Source organism: Malus domestica, chromosome 10, assembly GCF_042453785.1.
Source record: "Malus domestica chromosome 10, GDT2T_hap1".
NCBI lineage: Eukaryota > Viridiplantae > Streptophyta > Magnoliopsida > Rosales > Rosaceae > Malus > Malus domestica.
This window is the reverse complement of record NC_091670.1, coordinates 35,560,282-35,582,051: the sequence shown is the minus strand read 5'-3', so window position 1 is coordinate 35,582,051 and position 21,770 is coordinate 35,560,282. Positions and strand designations below refer to the sequence as shown.

General features: G+C 34.4%; 1 protein-coding gene and 1 non-coding gene across 2 annotated transcripts; both read left to right on the top strand.

Annotated features, from left to right (window-relative positions):
- The first annotated feature begins 7,534 nt into the window (after positions 1-7,534).
- MIR160A (microRNA MIR160a) lies at positions 7,535-7,617 on the top strand. Its single transcript, NR_120870.1, has one exon. It is a non-coding gene; the product is annotated as a microRNA MIR160a (primary transcript).
- Positions 7,618-18,888: 11,271 nt separating this feature from the next.
- On the top strand, positions 18,889-21,209 carry LOC139188472 (patatin-like protein 6). Its single transcript, XM_070805996.1, has 2 exons — positions 18,889-20,066; positions 20,542-21,209. The coding sequence occupies exons 1-2, from the start codon at positions 19,107-19,109 to the stop codon at positions 20,914-20,916; spliced, it is 1,335 nt and encodes a 444-aa protein (XP_070662097.1). The 5' UTR covers positions 18,889-19,106; the 3' UTR covers positions 20,917-21,209.
- Positions 21,210-21,770: the final 561 nt, after the last annotated feature.

The window sequence follows — 21,770 nt, the reverse complement described above, 5'->3', positions numbered from 1 at the left end:
TCTGACTAGAAAGTTATTCAGCACTTGATGAAGAAAACGATCTGAGTATAGAGTTGATTATATGAAGTTCTAGATTGAAATGCTTGTTGGAAGTGATGTGCTACATGTTTTACAGTACGTGCAAAGAAGCACTTGAAGTACTAAACAAAGTAGGTATCAGTTTGGTATGAATCATACCGTATGATAGGAGCCAAAAACTTGAAATCAGCAAGAATCTCTTGTTTTGGTAGTACGAACAAGGACAAAAGAGAAAGTTGGGTGCCGGCGGTTAACTCGACGGGTAGAGTGTTTGTTCTTTACTAAGGTTTTCCGAGTTGTTAAAAGGAGGCAGAATGGCTGAAGATGTTAACAAAGGTAGATATTAGTCGACTATATGAGTTTGACACCCAAATGAAGGTGATAGTTGAAGGCAAAGCTCCAAATGACATGGGATTTCTACCGTTTGTGCACTGTGCTTTTACTCCAAGACCAAGAGAGACCAATAGGCTGGCTAGCTCAATCTTTGACTCACTTCACTTAGGATAGTCTTACCAACGAAATTCCTAAAGTGCATCAATGTATTGTTGAATAAAGCAAAAAGTCTTGCGTCGGCATTTCACAAAACAAATCACAACTTATATTAGATGATTCAATTTATAATTGCATCTAGGTTTTTTGCATAGAAACTACACACTTATTGATTGCATGGATGATTAAGTGAGTGCACTATTGATGTTGTAAGTGGTAAACCACAGCCTAACGGAGGACATGACACAAAACCAAGCACAATGGTATTCTAGGATTCATATAGCCGACCTCATTTAGTGAAAAAAAGCTTTATTGTTGTTGTATGACATTCAACCCTAAATTTAATGGGTTGGTGTTCTTTGAAGGACTCACTCAAAGAGTTCCGACATGTTTTATCAAAAGGAAGCAAAGAAAATCCAAAAGCCGATATTTTACGAAAGAGTTGTTTGCTTAGTATTTTGCTGTTCAAGAAGCAGATGACATTTGGGCTGCAAGCCTAGTTGGAAAGGTGTTTCTGATTCCGAAAGAAATTTATGAATCCGAATATTTTTTGGAAAATTGGAATGCATTTGGGACTCCGATAATTCTGAATTTCAGATTTAAATTTTTTCGTAGTGTTCCGAATTTATTCTGACAAAAAAAATTCTAAATTATTTCGATTTTCTAGTTAATTATTTACTCAAATCATGCATTTTATGATCTATTTTTATGTTTTATTGTTAGTTTTGGATACCTTTTGTTTTTTTTTTTTCAAAATTTATGAGATTATCATGATTCCAAATATTTCAAAAAATTCTAATTTGAAAATTGTGATCCGATATGATCAAATTTCAAAATTTTAGAACGAAAATTAGAAACGTTGTTTCTGATCCGATCCCGTCCGAAAATCTCCCTTAGATAATAATATTGAATAAAGTATTGAGATAAGGAGTAAAAACAAATGATGGTGTTACGGAACTTTAACTTAATGCCAATATATAATGGGATGTGCTATTCACACACCCCTTTTTACTTCTCACATGTCCTTTGTTAATTTTTGCCCTTTGATCTTCTTTAATTCAGTTGATTCAATGGCCGTAAATTAAGAGGGTGTGTGTGAAGTAAAAATGAATGTGTAGATAGCACACCCCTATATAATTAGTTAAAGAAAAGTGCCAATCTTTTGACCAACGTGATGCATGCAGTGCACTAGTGAGCATTTTCACAATGATATTGACATTTTTCTGTGTGAATTATGAGTTGATCAGTTCTCTCTCGGTCTTCATGCTTTATGTCCAAGAAAATGAGAATGATGCTGCTGGTGACTTACCAAAAGAAAAGGAAATACTGTTGCTGAAAGGATTGGCGATTTGGAGAAGATAGAGAGATCATAATAATCCCAATTAAAATGTAGACAAAAGTTGAAACAATATGTATGCCAACATTGGAAGGTAGGAAGGTTAAATTAGACAAGGTGGGATAGTGTGGTCGTCCTAACGTTGATTAGAGATGGTTTTCCAGATGGTGCATGGATGCATGCGCAGTTCTACACAAATCATTTATATCAAAACTTTATAACTTCGTTTATCATTTTTTATTATTGGCTGTAAGAATTAATGTATTAGCTGTTATACTAGGGACGAATTTGTGACACTACTTTTATTACATAGCTTTTGACACATATTATTAGGGGCTCGCTCTGTAATGTATTTCAACTATCCGAACCATCTATCTTTCAAGTCTTCCTTCAAAGATTATATCTCCCAAAAGGCACTCAAATCTAAAACTATTGACCGTTGAATTAAGGGTTTAGGTTTTATTTTTTATTTTTTTTAGAACCGTATTCTATTTATCCTTTTTTCTTCACTACAAATGAATGTCTTAATGGTTTTAAATTTGTCTAATTTTGGCAGTGGTGATCTATAAATGATGTCCTAAAAGATAGACAGTTTGTTTGGATCGTTAAATTTGTCTAAACCTTTTCTTTTTATAGCCCCGTAGCATTTCGTTCACATCCAAATCAAGGGGGTGTAATGTATATGGAGTTTGATGGACTTTGCTTGATTTTGAAATCCAGTTCATTATAGACTTTTAATGAGTCAATAAAAGTCACATTGTATTAAATAAAGAAAATTAATAACTTCCAAAAAGTCTATGAAAATTTTGTGGTTTTCAATTATGACTTTTTGCAAGTCTACAAAAATCTGGGTGTATTCAAAATTTCATTGATTTTAAAGATTTGAAATAGTCATGGACTTTGAGTGCTTTTATGGTAAGTTTATTGTCATATCAAATCCAATGTCTACCCCTAAGATTTTGAAGGATTTCACTTTTTCCACGCCACCACCAACTTACCATGACCATCCATCCACCCCATCGCCACCATGATCATAATCGCCGTCACCAACTTCACTGCCATGAGCATCATCATCATCGCCACCCTCACCCCTACCTCTAAACCACCTCGACTACTACCACCTTACCATGACCATCACCGCGGTCTCATCATCACCATCGTCTTGTCATGATCATCACCACCATACCACAAACTCCTGCGACCACCTTTTTATTGTCGTCATCACCACCACCATGACCACCTTTATCATGGCCGTCACTTTACCACCATCATCACCACCCCCATCACAAATGCTCCACCACCCAACACTACGCTATAGACACTATTTTCCATCCCTACTATTATCTTCGCCACCAAAAAAACCACATGTACTACCACCAAATTGCCAAAAATACCACATGACACTCCCACCACCGCATATGATCAGGGTGTAGTCAAATGAGGATTTTAAAGGATTTTAAAAGACTTTAGAATCATGTTGTAGTCAACTGAGATTTTAAAGGATTTTTATAGAGTCCATGCAAATCTATAGGTATTCAAAAATTCATGGATTTTGAAGGATTTCTTTCAATAAGAGATTTTGTAGGATTTGAAAAGGGATTATAAGCATGACAAAATCCTACCTCCACCCCTAGGATTTCTTTTCAACCCCCTCACTCTTTCTCTCTCTCTCCATTCTACAACTTGATCTTTCTTTCTCACTTTCCATTTCTTTCAGACATAGCAACCTGATTTCCTTTCACGTTCATCTGTAACCTTCCCAATTGCAAACTTGAATTTTTTGAATTGTACAATATTTTTTGAATTTTTTATTTCCTTTATTTTGGACTATGTAATAGTATTTCTTGTAATGCTTTGATGGGAAGTGTTAATAACTACTAACAGTTCTTGTAATGATTATGCGTTCTATCTGAATGTATTAATTTTTTACCATGTTAATTGAACTCTTGGAAATTACTACTAAGAATCTTATTGCCAATTCAAGCTTTCTGTTCTTTTTCGTGTAATCATGTTAGTGTAAGGGTACAAGCATCTTCCAAAACCTATTTATATTTGTAACTGTGTTTAGATTGAATAACACATTATGAACTAATCAATTGTTGAGGAAAAAGGGTTAATTTTGAGACATTTGATTTAAGAAGCACTTCTTGTTTTGATTAGTTAAAATTTTTTTTCGTAAACAAATCACAATCCAAATGAGAAAGGGAAAGAAAAGACATATTTGATTGGTTTATATTTCCATATCAATATACATATACTTATGTCTTTTTTCTAATTGTGCAATGAGAAAAGAATTTATGTTGTAGGAGTCAAAAAAGAAATCCTAAGAAATCCATACAAATCCACAAAAATCTATAATAGAAATCCATAATAATCTATCAAAATTCATATGGAATTGTAGAATCTATTAAAATCCTTTGAAATCTGTCACTTAAAGTCCATTACAATCCTCTAAAATCCAAATTGACTACATATGGTCCTAATCACCATTTATAATAATGACAAATTTAAAAATAATAATACTTTATTAATAAATTGATCATTAAAAAGTCAATGACAATTCACATAATTCTATTAAAATCCATGATAAAAATCTCATTAAGTTGAAATCCATATGGATTCTAAGGAAGTCACATTAACTCCTTGGAAATCTATGTATTCATAATTCTATGAAAATTATCAAATGCTATATACAATATACACCCCCCAAATTCAAGGTGAGGCTCCAACCGCTGTATTTTTAATTTTGTTGAAAAGCCATTGTTTATTTTAGTGACCTAAACTATGGAGAGGGAAGTTGAAACTCGGACGCATAAGATGGAGCACATTACTCTTGACTAAACTATATATTCAAGTAATAAGTTTTGCACGGCAAATGTGTGGAATCGTACAATTAATATAATGTTCTTGTGGTATTAATTTAGTGAGTGAAAAGAGAAGGAGATCGGCCAGAGAGAAGAGATGGGAGAGAAGAGTTTGATGAATTTTGTGTGTCATATTCCTCATGCATTGTATTTTTATTTATACTAATAAATGAAAGAGAATATTTGCTCTCCAAGTAATACAATTACAACTAAAAAACTGTTTAAAAGATATTATAAAATAGTACATATAATCTACTAGAATTTATATAATCACACTCCTAATAAATTTAAAATTGCAACAAAGGTGACTATTTTCTAAAGCAGAAAGGCAACAAGCACTACTCTCTGCTGGTCCACCCTTTAAAGCAGATAAATTGAAAGATCTTCGAGGGAGATCTAAAAAAGCATACCTAAAAAAAAAAAAATTGAATGGGGTCGATCATCGATCATGAGAAAAGTAAAAGCATGTTCCAATTTCCATTTTCAATTTTTCCATACAATCGGCGTAAATGGAGCTTATTTATGTTTAGATGGACCGACCACTAAACTAATGGGTCCTACTGTGTGCTACATTTGTAAAGATTTTAGATTGTTCGCTTAGTGGCTGTCCATTTGGTCCATGTTACAACTGTGGAAAATGAATATGTGGGTATTTGGGGGATTGAGGAACTACAATCATCATCCTGTTAGCGTTAGCTAGGTTGATCGATATCTTTCACCTAGAAAGTTTGACAATTTGTTTATGCACGCTTCAAATTACAAGGAAGAGGAAGAGGATGCATGTTTTTGTCTCGTGCATGCATGAAGTTTCCCTGTCTGTACAATGCAGATACAAACACATCTGGGTTGGACTTTTCTACAGTACCGTCTGCCACCGACTCTGTAGTTATAACTTATATCCACTCACACGTTTGGTACATCTTATTGTGTCATAGAAGCATTAGGTCCAGTCTTATACTACTAGACCTTATCAATTAAGATTGAACCGTGGGTGATTATAATTCTTTAGACCATGAGATCTAGAAAAACTTACTCATAGTATGTAATTGTGTGAACAAGTAAAATTGCCTTGGAAATGTGTGTGTAAGTTCTTCACGTGCATGCTATATTCAGTGTTCTCGATCTCTGTTGCGTGAAGATGACACAACAACAAAAAATACTAGAATCCAATTATGATGGCGGAGCCAAGATCTTACATCACGGGGGATCTTTCACAAATATCAAACTTTATTTTTTAATGCCTAAAATACGAGATAGATTGGTTGTATTTCGATTTATTTATCTCAACTCAGAAAAATATCATACCGCATCAACCATTAGGTTAATATGCAAGATAGAGGTAGATTATACTCATACTGCATCAACCATATAGTCACATAATCCAACTAATATTTAAGAGCAGATGGACTAGAAGTTCAAGCCAACAAAGAAAAATATCAGCCAACATTCTTTAGAGTAAGGGATAAATCCTGACAATTAGATTCAATTACCGCAGTAAAAAACTTCGACCTAAATTAATCTCCTCCGCCCAAAGATGAACGTGAAGTAATTAACAAGTTGAAGAAGCTACATCATTATAACTAAAATAAGAGAATCACAAATCCATGGATTTCAAGATTGCAACTAAACTTACCAAAAATAAAAGGAAGTTATGCTATATCTTATACATAGAAAAGGGAAAAAAAATTGCAAGATAGGCCCATAATTACTCTTGTCCTTTAGTGGCTCCGCCACTGTCCAGTAATGGTGAAGGAAAGGCCAACATGAGTACTGCTGCACTTGGCTATATACTGGAGGTTATTATTAGATCAACCTTGCTTCGGCCCTCATTTTCCATAGCATAATTCATGTGCAACAAGATATTAAAAACGCTCCCCCCCCCCCCACCCCAAAAAAAAAAAAAAAAAACAACAACATAACTTATTCACAATAAATAGGCCAATTAGTTGGATTTGACATTTGACATTTTTTTTTTCCCAATTGATTAGTTATACAGAAGGTATTGATAAAAATGAACATGTGAATAACACCATCCTTTGTTAAAATGAAAATACACAAAGTTGATATTGAGATTACGGCAAATATCCTTAAATAAAAGTGATAGTTGGATTTGGTAGAAGTTTTAGTATCTCCTTAGGTCGAAAGTCTAATAATCTCATCCAATTTACGTTCTCCCTTAATAGTTGCACATTTTCATTGTCAAAACTCCAGCGTAACTCATTTCTCAACCTTCATAACTTATATTTGGGTGGTGTATGCGGTCACCAACCGGTGTTACCCCAGAACTTTTTTACGTTTTTTTGTCACAAAAATTCAGTAAAATAAATCTCGTCCATCCGAGCCAAAAATCTTGTTGATCTATTTTTAATATCTACAAATATTTTGAAGATTTTTCTTTTATAATCAAGTATAAAAGACCTTTATTTTATTTTTCAGCAAAAAACAAAAAGAAAAATACAATAAGGGATTAGAAGTGCAATGCAAGGCGATTGGGGTGGCGGTGATGATGGCAATTACACCTACGGATTCTAATATAATTTCCAAATCTCCACTGTGATATAGTTTTTAAATGAGGATCCCTCTCAAAAGCAAATTGCATTCAAAATACATGTACTGTACATGGAAAGAAAATCTCTCCACTCATACATAGGCCGATGGCACTATATATATGGAGAGTTCACACATCACTTCTGTCTTCATATACCTCTGCCCCCACCTCTACCCACCTCCACTCTCTCCTGAGTTTTTCTTTGAAAGTACGTTTCTATGGCGATCAATGAGGAAGCTTGCCTTGGGCGTGGAGGCTGCAGCAAAAGGTGACTTGGGTTATGCCTGGCTCCCTGTATGCCACAAGCAGAAGTTCAATTTCTTGATTGGCTATTGTGGGTGGCGTACAAGGAGCCAAGCATACTATCTCTCTTTCTTTTAGTCGTCTTGCATTCTGCTTTTGCTTGCACATATAAGATTTAAGTTCTTTGGTGCCCATATTTGAATCACCTTCACCCACTTGCTGGTGCACGCATATGCTTTTCATAGACAATACTTGAGTGAATTAAACTGGTCGTATCATCTCAATTGACCTCATAATATCGTGTGATCTCTCTAACGAAGTGAGGCACATCTACGCACTTGGTAAGTTGAGACAGTGTAGAATGTTGAATATGAAGTAAACGTGCTTGATGCAATACCGTTGCATTCAGTGTTTGAGTGACTGGTAATTCCGATAAAATTAAGCGAATTTGAAATTTTCACATCTTATGTTATCAAGCATGGCTGAGAACGGGTTTTTTTAACAGGTCGTTGTACCCTGAAAGCCCCCTTCCCCCCAAGCCGCTCCCGAAGACCTATTTTACCCTTCAACTGTCGAAGCTTTCCTTCAATTTTTCCTTTCATCAATGAGTTGAAAATCTTGAGTACCCAACAAAAATTCCCAAGCATTTTTTTTTTTGAAAGGAAGTAATTAGGTTAAGATTAATATAATCTTTAGTAAAGCCAGCGTAGTTAGCTTAGTCGTAGGATGATGGGATAAACCCTCTAATGTAACCAAAAAAATTACAAATCTTTTGTAATTAGGGATAAATCAAGAACCAATTTTGACTTGACTGGTTGTCTCATTTTCTCTTCTAAAATTGACATTTTAAACTTATTTTTGTGTCATTTCACTCCATTCCGTTAAAAAACCTTAAGTTCAAGAATATTTTTAGATATTTCACTTTTTACACTCTTTTATTCAGGACTTTTCCAATAACTATTATATAAGATGGGGTGAATTCAATTAGGATTTTAGGGATTTTAATTATTTTAATGAATTTAAGGGTATTCAATCAGGATTTTAAGATAGTTTATTAAAATCCTTAGAAATTCGAATGTATTCAATTATGATTTTAAAGAAGTTTATAACATTGGTCTATTCAATTAGAAATTAATTTTAAAGAATTTGAGAAAGTTGAGGAATTAGAAGGAAATTGAGAGATTTCGTAGTGTATTTTAAGCATCCACAAATCTCACATCTCCCCATAAGATTGTGAAGGAATTAAATCAAAATTTTATATAGAATCTCTACATATTAATTAAACTCTATAAAAATTAATAGGTTTATAAATCCATTAAAATCTCTCAAATTATAATACATTCCAAAAAAACTTAAGGGAATCTATTTTTATATATTTGCGATTGAAATAAATGCAAATTAATCAAATTGTTCAGAATAAAAAAAAGATTAAGTTTTATGATGTAAAGTGAATTTGATCTTTTGAAGTCTCAAAGCCACTTTTATCATTTTATGCTGTAAAGTACGCACAACGAAATGACAAACCCTGCTCACTTTTTATCTCCAAACGGATTTAATATGGTTTTTTTTGGGAGTCCAATTACATTAGATATACTGTTGGAAGGACTAGCTCCAATAAGAGGAGACACGGAGTACAGATTAAGGCCTAATTTTATCTGCAGATTGACAATGACAGCTTTATTGGCCATCAAAACTCAAAAGAGGACTATTGACTGAGATGTTCACTTTTCCTTTTCCATCATGCTCAATCCATCCATCCTTCACCTCCACCACCACCACCACCATCATCAGCAGCAGCAGCTTTAATAAGCATCTGATTCGCATTCGTTATGTGCCAAAGTTTAATGTGATTGCTGCTATAGAACCCTAGCTAGCCTCCTGTCTCTGACCTGAAAAAAAGATGCTTTGAGAGATGATCATAGACCGTGATTGATACAGATCGTAACCTTTATTCCCAGACAGCATCTTTATCTGTATTATTTCTCCTGTCTATGATTTAAATTTATTCTCCGAATCATGGAGAAAAAGTCCCTACGGATCACCAAGAATTTTGTTATTACAAGTGTTGTGAAATGTCTGCTGCGGATATCCCAGCTTTACTAAGAATTTTGTTACCCTTGCCAACAATTCACTTCTGCCATACAAATAATTTATCGCTTTACGATTTGCACAAAATAATCCAATTTACGTATGATTAGGTATGATTAGGTATGATAATGAGTAGGCTAATGCGAATTAGGGTTATTTTTCAATGTTTCTCCACCATTTCACGAACTTGTTTGCTCAACAGATGCTCCAATAACAGCATAACAACATAGACCAGATTCCAGAACATTGATGGTAGAACACGGGTTGGTTTGGTATTACTATGCTTTGAAAAAAAAAAAAAAAACTGCTTCTACTGTGAAAATAAACTCATTTTTGCGCTTCACATTTTCAGCTATTTTTTCACTCAAAACTGTGAATAAGTTGGTTTTAAGTGTTTACCAAACACATTTTTTAGCTCTAACTTTTTTTTTATACCCACTTTTTAAAAACATCTTATTTTCACAGTTTTTTTGTGAAAAAAACTGAAAACATGAAGCAACAAAAATGAATTTATTCTCATAACAGATACAGTTTTTTTTTTCAAAATAGAACAATACCAAATCAATCCTAAATATGATGAAAGGACCACAAAATAGAGCCTTATCAAAATTTCTTGACGTGGCACCAACAAAGGGTTAAAGCAAAAGTAACAAGGCCCAAATTAAAGAATTTCCCCGTGTAACTAATTAAACCCTTCAATTTATCTGAATAGTTGTAAAAATGATGTAAAACAAATGATTGAAAGGATCGAAAAAATAGTTAGACAAGACAAAAAGTCAGCAACTAGGTTCATGCATTGCATATTTGGGCTATGGTCTCCAAGTTGGACCCCTAACTTGTGTTTCGAATAGAAACCAAACACTTCACTTTGTCTTTGTGTAGGGGCATTTTTTCTCAATACGAGATTTTTAGATTTTAGGACTTTTTTTAGTATTTTGTTATTTGTTTAATTCGTTTTCTTTTTGTATTTTTTTTAGTACATTAATATTTTTACATTAGAGGGAGTGGGAGTTTGGTTAAATTACATAATGGACAATCTAATTTTGTATCGAATTTGTCATCCACGAAATTTGAACTTAAGATCTCTTACTTCCAAATGAAGAAGAATTTTTTTTTTTTTGTATTGATGTAGGGTTAAAAGGTACTATATAAGCAACCTCTAGGGTGCTAGGGTTGTAATTTTTCGTATAATCCAATAATAAACTTTGGAACTTTTCTCAGTTATTGGTGAATTTAGTTTGCTAGTAAATTCTAACTTAGGCTATTTCGTTCTCCATGTTCATTATATCACGATGCGTCAAGATAACTACGGACTAACTGCTCAATATCCTCCCATTGAACACACATCAGAAAAACCGTTGCCAACTCCCTCTAACCGCATGGATGGAACAATCTGAAACTGTGTACTCCACCGGGAAGCCATTGCCGCCAGAACCACCAACGTCGATAAAAAAAAAAAAAGCATATCAGAAAGAGCAAGAAGGCAAGAGCCGTCAACTACACAAACTGTAATGCTTCATCTTACCACACCAATAAATGGCTGGCGTTGCATGGAACAAGCATAATTGACAGTCCCCCAAATTACCAGAGAAAATTTCAGCGATTAACTCATGGGTGAAAATTACCTAACAACCACCCAAACACAAAAAGTAGTCTCTATTCTCCGGTAAGGAGCTCTTGTGAGACTGTATACAAAATGAACTTAAGGAAACGATAGCTATACAATCCCTTATATAGTCATATAATCCAATTACAATAATACCCTTCTAACTATATTTCTGTTATATCAGTTATTAGGTTCAGCAAAAACAGTTTTGAAAAAGAAAAGAAAAAAAGGAAAACTAATGAAAAGGGTTTGAAAACTTTGAGTTTTAATGATAAGGACAAAATAAAGAGTAAAGTGAATAGTACCAGGATTGACTTTTTAGTGTAAAAATGTGGTTTTTCGTTAAAGTGAACAGTACCGGATGCTTTTCGTTAAAATTCCCAAGAAAAAATGGTTTGAGGGGTTCTGCAAGCCTTCTTTGTTTTGTTGCAAAACGGTGTGTGGACTTCGATGTTTTTTTTTTACTTAAACCCGATTAATCCACTCTTAATCCAATCGGGCTTTGACCATAAAATGCTATCTGAAAACCACGATAAGGAATAAAAATTGTAGGTCACAAGACAATTAATAGTGAATTTGGTAAGAGTTTCTCATACATCTTTGTTAATTTTGACGATTGTTTTTATTTAATTTATTTAGTCTGATGATCAAAAATCAATTGAGATGTGTGAAAGTTAAAAAGAGTTAAAAAAATAAAAATAAAAAAGTGAAAAGCACCTCCATTTGATTCTTTTCTCAAAAAGGCTATGGGAAACCCCCATATATTACACATCAATGATCAATACATCCAATTGGTCTAAGGCTTCCAAAGTTTTTTTTTGTTTTTTTGGTCGGAAAGGCTTCCAAAGTTAGATGGTTTATAGCACCCGTTTGGTAAGCAGTAAATCTTGAGTTCAAATCTGAATGGAAGACCCGATCAAGGAAATTTTCAATGGTAGAATATGGTTTTATGGGCCTGGATTGAAGAAAAAAAATATAATAAAATATATTTTTATCCCAACTTCAAATAAAACTTATCTTTTCTGTTATAACTTTAATAAAACTTACTTTTATTAAGAAATTAGTTTGGCTTCTGATTTAAGAGCTCAAACAAGGTTCAGATCTCTTTCTTTAAGTTTTGTTTTCTGAAAAAAGAAAGAAGTTCAAATCTAATTTCTCTTCAAATCAAACTTGTAAATTCATTTCTAAGTTTCATATTTCATATCAACCCAACAAATCATGATAATTGTTTACACCAAACTACTGACAACTATCAAAACCTATTACTTTCAATCTTAGTCTAACCAACCTGAAATACATAACCAATCATATCCGGTATACTAAACGAGCCCTTAATTTTCACTAATTCTCCAACCGGTGGGTTAAGGAGTGGGTTGCTAGTTTGAAACAGGTGTATAGGGCAGTTATCTGCATCAAGTATCATAGAACAAGTCCAGGGCAGTTATCTGCATCAAGTATCATAGAACAAAGTTTGCTCCAATCCAAATCACGAAACGAATCCTTAACTTTAAGTTAATTAGCCAAACAGCTTTCAAAACAACTATCAAATAATATGTAGGGAAGGGAATTATCATGACTCAAGGCTATGACAGATGCTATATTATATATAACCATGTACTAAAACTAGAAACCTCCACAAACAAACAAGCATTCATTTTTAAGTATACTCTTAAGCATTGCGTATCTCAAATTCTCAACTGTTTAGAGTCTCTAATCATATTTATATAAGCTTCTAACACAATTCTTAACTCCTTTTATTCCTAAATGAAACTCTCAACGTAATCCTCCTTAAAGAATAAGACTTGGCTACTCAAAGATGAGTAGGAACTCCTACTTAAAATTTCTCAAAATTGTTCGTTATCAATTTATAGAACTTCATGTTTATAATCAAACCGTTCATATTATAAATCATCATATAAATATCGCATCTGTAAAAAATCAATTAAAACTAAAGTCGTTCAGTCATCAAACTATTTAAAAACAAATGAACGGTATTTGTAAAAGCATTTTGAACCGTCTATGTATTTGCTACAATAGATTGATTAAACGATTTTAGTTTTAATTTATTTTTTGCAGAGATGATCTTTATAATGTGATTCATAGTATGACCGGTTATAATCATAAGCACAAAACTCTGTGATTAAAACACTAAGAATTTTGAGTAGAAATTCCTACTCATCTTTAAGTAGCCAAATATTGTTCCTCCTTAAAACATCATCATTTATGGTACATATATTATATATATTGCATGATTCAGCATACTGTCGGCTAGGAATCCCATACCATACTTATGTCCCAGCAGTGGACCTCCATATATAAAGTAACCATCCATGTATGGCATGCAGCCATTGGTAATTTGGTAGAGCCCAAACCCTACACCTTCGGTTACAAACAGGATCCGAATTCTCTCTTCTTCTTTTGTAATTCTTTTCTTTTAAAATAATAAATATGATTTCTTTGCAGTATTTCCCTTTCATATACGTGTCAAATTCTTGGATTACCTCTTCTAATAGAAATATACAAATATTAGTAGCTTGTGACATTTTTTGGACCTCTCCAAAGGTCCAAAATCAACCTCAGACACATTTTACATTATTGTACTAATTAATATTTAAACCCAACTTTATGTAACCTCTGCTTCAAGATTATCATGCCATATGGCATATAATAGTACAAAAATTAAACAAATTAAAATATGTCACCTCTGCTTCAAGATTATTCCACTCTATCCACACCATCAGACAAGTTTGACTATTTAAAATCATAAAACCCATATTGAAATCAAGCAGCGTTATTTAACTAACCCAAAATGATTAAAGATGTAATTAAACACATGATTATGACACCAGCAATCCCTTGTCTGGTGGAAATAAAAAAGTTGGTCTTAAACAAATGATTAAGATTGTAATTAGAGAAAAATATTGAACTAGTAAAGGGGACAAGAACAAGAATACGTGGTGAACAACGTTCATCACGACGTTGTTTTTTACTGATCGAGTTCTGGGCCGAAATCTACTTCTACCAACCGATTCATTTGGCGGTGTCCCCACTTGGCTCGGCACAAAATATCAGCTGCAGATTTCGTTCGTGTATCTTTTGCAGTTTCTGTTGGGACAACTCATGGAAACTTAGGACGTTTATTATGTTTTATGCTGAATTCGATTTTTGAGCGTCGGTGGTGAGTACTGTAGTGTTGGTTGAGGAAGCCGTCACGAAATTGCAGTATGTCAATAGATATGAAGGGAAATAAATATGGCCCTCATGGAATTGCAAACCATGAATGCACCCTTTCAAAAAATTTGGAATGCATGAGCATATAATATAAAGGGACAATGAACTTGGAAGGCTTAAACATAAAAAAGGAAAAAGAACGTGGAAGACTTGACAAAACCGGAATTGTTCTCTTACCATAGAGTCCATATATTGGTTCTGTTGTCTGAGTATAAATCAGAATTGTAAATTAATGTACTTGTAGGTGTGTTTTGAAAAGCTTTTATTTGTCTAGCTATATTTATGGGATGGCCTGATAAAAAGGTTTGTAAAATTTAGTATCGGCACACATGTTTTTCTTGTAAAAGATGGCATTTCATAAAATGAAAGCTTGAGCAACGAAAACCTTATAAACTTTTTTTAGTAAAGGATATAAACTATATTGTAGGATTTGAGAAGTTAAGAGAAAATGAAGAAGAAAGAAGGAATTTTAGAGAAAAAAAATGATGTAATAGTTGTTGTGTATTGTAAATACTAACAAATTGTTTAATCAATTCTAACATGTCTAACAACTCAATGCATAAGATGATTCTGCCTGTCACTAAATTGAACACATTAGATGTCACTTAGTAAAGAATATTTCCCTTACTAGTCAAGTGTAACACTATTTGATGAAGAAAACAGACTTCATAAAGTAGTCCAAGTGGGTTAGTTGATTAGAGTAAGGGGTTGAAAATCTCATGTAAGTGATTCAATACACTTCTCCAATTAACACATGACTAAGAGAATACCTAAATACCATTCACTTAGATAAAAGAAAACGTTCAAGAACATCACTGTCAAATTGAATATTTTCTTAAGATAGAAACAAGTGCCTTTCATCACCAACTAATGTTGATAATGTACCGATGATGAAAGTTACTTAATGAAAAAGATAGACAGAAAAATATCATAAAACCATCTCGTGGGAGTTTAATTTTCTTATTTTTCTGTATTCCTTCCCTTGAAGGAAAGGGTTGGAATGAGTAGGTATCTTCATTTCTTTTTGTAAAATGTGAGTTAGTAAAGGTAGATATACACAATAATACAATGCTATATAAATTAATAAAAAGGGGAACATCACTCATATTAAAATGGAGAAAAGAAAAGTTTCCATCACATATAAAACGTTGGGACCTATATTTTGCGGGAGCTCGTGCACAATTATAATAACAAGGGAAAAAAGAACAGTGTGCCGGTAGTTTGAATGAAAGAAGAGGGATTAGACTCTGAGAAGCATCTTGGGAGGAGCCAACCACGTACATAGTGCTGAACAAAATATATAGAAACTTTAAGTAGGTCAAAAGAAAGCTGGTTCTAACCAACTGGTGGGATCATCACTTAATTAGCTCTTTCATATTATCATCACTTACTTATTTTTTATGGTTGGAGGTCCTTCCTCTCTATTTTGTTGACAACTTGACATGACATACAGGTAGAGCCAAATGTGTCAACACCAAAAATTATTGGGGGTTTGCAGCAGCTGCAGACCAGAGACTTTGAAACATTTGACAATTGATTGTACAACGTCAATGAGGTAAAAGTTCGTGTGACACCGTGATTGATAATTTTATATATATTATATATATATATATATATAGAGAGAGAGAGAGAGAGGATTAATCATGGGAGATATCGATGAGGAGGAGGGTGCTACTTGTTGCCCATTGACAAGTCTCAATAAATTTCCGTACACAACTCAGCTGCAGGTTTGGGTACGGGACCCGGCAGGACAACTGTAATTGACAAGATGAATGCCATACTAGCCACTATCTCTTGACGATTGAATGTATCAAAAATCTAAAGAGATATTCTTACATATTGAGACAACTGCTCATGGATAGCTCAAATTAATGTTGTAGGGGTATGTTCATAATGCATTGAGAAGTAGTTTTCACTCTTCAATCAACACATTGTTCAAAGGCGGATTTGGAAATTTGTTTCCGTGGGATCATACTTTAGTGCGTAATTTGTTAAATGATCTTTATATTTGATCCTGTTGCGAGTAGAGAATATTCATAGAATGAGATTTTTTTAACTTTAATCATTTAAGAAGATTGAAATTTAAAATAAACCTAGTGTTAGATTACATATTGATTATAGTCCATTGATATGTCCTTAATTCAAAATAATTAATGTGCATTTTATTTAATGCCTCCCATTAAATATTTAAATTTATTAATATACAAATTTTAATTTATTAAAAAAGTTTTTTTTTAATTTATTAATTTTATTTAACATTTTTCAAACTTGAAAGACTCAATTAATGTACCTAAATATTAGTACCGAAATGTATTATATTGAACTAATGTATTTAAGTGTTAGAACTGAAATGTATGTACTGAAATATATGCACCGAAATGTATTATATTAAATTAATGTACCTAAATGTGTGTACCGAAATGTATTATATTGAATTAATGTACCTAAATGTTTGTATCGAAATGTATGTACCGAAATGTGTGTACCTAAATGTATGCACCGAAATGTATTATAATGAATTTAATGTACCTAAATGAAGAAGACAAAATACATCGAAATATATTGTATAACAAAAATTAGTTTATCTAAATGTTTACAACAAAATATATCACAACAAATGAAATGATATAATTTATAATGAACAGGAGCAAAATTTCTTTGAGAGTTCATCAAACGGCCCCTGTTACTATTTTTAGTATGTGGATCTGCCGTCATTTGTAATGAGGTAATAAAGTCACATTTACTAAATTTTCAAAATAAGTATTACAGCGTAAATTAGAATGTTTATTCATGATAAGCGAAACGGTATGTAAATTCAAACTTAGTATGACAAAATAGCATTAACATATATATATCATGCATGCATCTTAAAACAAAGGTTGTAGTAAAGATGCATGAGAGATATGCGAGATATCTGGCGGAAAATGTCGGTTCCTCCGTACATGGAGATCGAAGCCGGTGAAGAAATAAAAAGAAATTAAAGACTCATACGAACATCCACATGTTATTATTCGGACCTACAAGGATTTTCAGTTAACATGGCTTATCAACCATCACAAGACTGAAGAGCCAGATAGCACTACTCTACTCTAGTGAGAGAGAGAGAGAGAGAGAGAGAGAGAGAGAGAGAGAGAGAGAGAGAGAGTCATGTACGTAGTACTTGATTAGTCGCTCTCTTCAGAGGAGGGGCTCAACTCGATATGGCTGTCTATCTATATATGACAATTGGGCAGTTTAGATCCTATAGGAGACGATCACATTCACATATTAAAAGTTCACTTTGGATAGACCTGTCTCCAGCCGAAAACAAATATATTTTCATTTGCATTCAGCAGTATTATGTAATCTATTCGAAGGAAAATGCTTTAGGGACTCATGAATTTGAAGTTTGTTTACTACATACGAAGTATGATCATTAAATTCAAATAGGAACGTTTCATAATCTAAAGTATAAACAGTCTTTTTTACGTGCTTATTTACATAACAACGATTATGATCCCTACATCAGAGATACATAAAACATCCAAATGTGAAACTCCATTGAATGTACCTATACACGGAGTGAAAAGAAACCCTAAACACTAAACTTGAAACCCTAAAAGGTATATTTGAAACTTTGAACATGATGACAGTTGAAGATTGAAATTTGAAAGAAACATGGCGCTTAGAAGTAGTACTGGCTAGTACTTCCATAAGTAAAGGAGACAGTGAGAAAGAAAGGAGATGAAGTTGAAGTTCCAATAAAGCATTAATTTCTTATTTGGATGTAGCTGAGTTTGTATCCCTCAAGTACGCCCATCGATCCTTCCAATTCCATGTTCTATCTGCCAGAGAGGTAAGATAGCAAGGTACCACGGACATTTTGGTACAAGGCATCACGATAAGATTATTTATTGGATCAATAATTTATCTTCTACCCCCCACTCCTCAATATTAATATTCAAACTTTTAAATTGCAGCCAAATCAATTAAACTCTGCGGCTGGAATGCTATATAAACTATACAATGAAGTAAAACTAAAGATTTTACCGCAAATAACACTTTCTATTTCATAACTAACACCAATGATCAGCCAAGGATCAACCCATTAGCTAGGAATTTATATAGGAGCGGGCTAATTTATTTTTCCTGTACTATGGAGCGAGATTTAGGTGTTTGCGGTAAGCTAAACTTCTTTTTTATGCATCTATCTTGGCATATAATCTCTTCTTTAAAGTCAATCTGTACCGGTCTTCCTTTAAGTCAATATTGAGAATAGTTACCATTCAAAAACGCCAAAACCACCCCCCCTAAAAAAAAATTATTTTCTCCCCTCCTAATGATCAATACAAATTTTTTAGAGATCATGCGGCGGTTCCATAGCACACTCCTCCAACATTCTACAGCTGCATTTATTTTTTATAAATTAAAAAAAGCTCACTTGGTCGTATGGTACGCAGCTATGTACCTAAGAATGTTCCAAGAAGGTCACAAATAACATTCGACCCAAAATTAAAAATATCACTCCCACACATCCACAAACTTCCCGCACGTACCTCTTCAAATCCCACCACCTATATAAACCCTCCTACTCCCTACCCATCTTCATCATCATCCACAACACAACAAGTCAATATCTTCTAAAAGCACTTCTAGCCAGTACTTAGCTAAGAATCTATAGGCTAAAATCCTTACCTACAAAAAATGGCGGCTCCCATGCTCAACATTGACACAAACTTGCTCGACGTCGACAAGCTCTCCTACGAAATCTTCTCGATTCTCGAGAACAACTTCCTCTTCGGAAACCCACCAAGCACAAAACCTCACAATGTCTCCGACCCCAACTCCGCCGATCTATCGACTCCTCTCCACCACATGCATTCTAGCAAACAATTCACCGGAAAGGTCCGAATCCTCGCCATCGACGCCGCCGGAGCCACCGATGGCATCCTCGCCGCCAACGCTCTCGCGCACCTCGAGTCCTCTCTCCGCCGCAAGTCCGGCGATCCTAACGCTGCCATCTCCGACTTCTTCGACGTCGTTTCAGGGTCGGGTGCCGGAGGCATTCTCGCCGCCCTCCTCTTCACCCGGGGATTGAAAGACGGGTCGACCCGACCCATGTTCACCGCCAAAGAAGCCCTCGACTTCCTCCTCCAGAACCGCCGCAAGATCTTCAAGTCGTCGCCTGGGGGGATTTTCCAGCGGGTTTTCCGGCCGGCGAAGGCGGAGAAGGAGAGGGAGAAGCTCTTTCGGAAGACTTTCGGGAAGCAGTTGACTCTCAGGGACACGCTGAAGTCGGTGTTGATCCCTTGCTACGACATGTCGTCCCGCGCGCCCTTCTTGTTTTCGCGGGCGGACGCGGTGGAGGTGGACAGCTACGATTTTAAGATGATGGACGTGTGCGCTGCCACGTCGTCTCAACCCGCTGTTGAGGTGAGGTCGGTGGATTGTAGAACGAAGATCATGGCCGTTGATGGTGGGATCGCCATGAACAATCCGACGGCTGCTGCTATTACGCACGTGCTGAATAATAAGCAGGAGTTTCCTTTCTGTAACGATGTTGAAGATCTGTTAGTGGTGTCGCTTGGAAACGGAGAGTCCGAGTTTGGAAATTTGTCGCCTTCTGGCTGTTTGAGGATCGCCGGTGAAGGAGCTTCAGATTTGGTAAGAGTTATGATCCTTTTTACTTATTGTTTTTTATCTGCATTGTTAAAATTTATGTGAAAGTAATTAAAAGTAATTTTCAACTTCTTACATCTTTTTATTTTGGTTTTCTAATGTGAACGGTGAATACATCATCGTAGCGAAACACTTCATGTCATCATGTCATCGTACAATTACAAGACACTTGAAGGAAAAAAAAATTTCTCAATTATATAATAACATGTAATGTTTTATCTGTGTACTGAGTACACTACCATAATAAAAGCGCCACTTAATTATTAATAACTTTTTTTATTAGCTAAAATAAACAAAGAGGCTCTCTTGGCTCTTTGTGCAATATTTTTAATTTGGTGGTTAAAAATTAAAATATTTTGTACAAAATAAATCTTAAAGCATATTTGGTGCTCAATTAATTTAATTTTCTTTATGATTAGGTAACCCAATTAATCATTTTGTTTTTTTTTCTAAATTAAAGGTTGATCAAGCCGTTTCAATGGCATTTGGACAATCCCGAGCAACCAATTATGCTCGCGTGCAAGCCAACGGAATCATATCGAAAATGTATGGAGGCCCCCAAAACCCCAACGGCAAAAATAAGAACAAAATAGACATGCTGGCCTTGACAGATGAAATGTTGTCACAAAAAAATGTGGAGTCCGTACTATTCCAAGGTAAAAAAATGGTGCAGAGCACAAATGTGGAGAAGCTAGAAATGTTTTCCGGGGAGCTGATTAAGGAACAAGAGAGGAGAAAAACTTGCATTCTGCCAACTGTGATGTTGAAGCAGACTTCTTCATCATCGCCGAGCAGAACATCATCTGCCACAACCCTATCTATGTCATCTTCGTGATAATTAGTGTTCGAGTTATGTACGTAATATATGTTAAGCATTTGCAGCCGCTCTTGATGTATGAGATTAAGTGTCCGAGTCTGAGCTGAGCTGCTGATGAGTTGATTTTGATTTTTGTTGTATGTTTATTTGCTAGTTAATTAGTGTAATTAAATTTTATGAGAAGGGTGTTTGCAATGTGTATATTAGTTTGGTATGAAGGCAAGAAAGTCGGATTTTTCTGTAGTTCGTATGTTTTGATTCTATGGAGTCAATTTGTATAATACATATTTAATTAATTACTTGTAATTTTACGCTTTTTTTTTTGGTAAAATTTGTAATTGTACTTTAGCTTGATCCAACGATTACAAATGTGGAGCCTCTCTAAAAGTTATAATAATTGTAGCCGTTGGATTAAAATCCAACGGCCCATGTTAGTGGGTCAGGATGATCCTGATCTCCTGAATTGGATCATCTCCTGAGCAGGAGATCATGATCCTCCTAACTTAATAACACGGGCCGTTAGATTTTGATCCAGTGATTACAAATATGGGGTCTCTCTAAAAGTTATAACAATTGTAACCGTTAGATTAAAATCCAACGGCCCATGTTAGTGGGTCAGGATGATCTTGATCTCCTACTCAGGAGAGGATCTAATTCCTTTTGGTAGTGGCAGGGGAATAGCATGTCAGATCTGAATTCCCTCAACACAGTCTTAATTTAATTTTCAGAAATTTAAATTTAAGGCCTTTTTTGGTCAGTAATTGAGCAGTGTAAACAAAATAATGAAGTAAAAGCAAATTTTTTATTTGCTACCTTAATTTTTATCCAAATTTCAATTTTTTTACCTTAAGAACAAAAGCAAAAACAAACTC

Bases quoted from the DNA above. Each gene is read 5' to 3' on its own strand.
- LOC139188472 (XM_070805996.1), top strand. From the start codon at position 19,107: ATGGCGGCTCCCATGCTCAACATTGACACAAACTTGCTCGACGTCGAC. The intron at 20,067-20,541 runs GTAAGAGTTATG...TCTAAATTAAAG, and splicing joins GTGAAGGAGCTTCAGATTTG to GTTGATCAAGCCGTTTCAAT.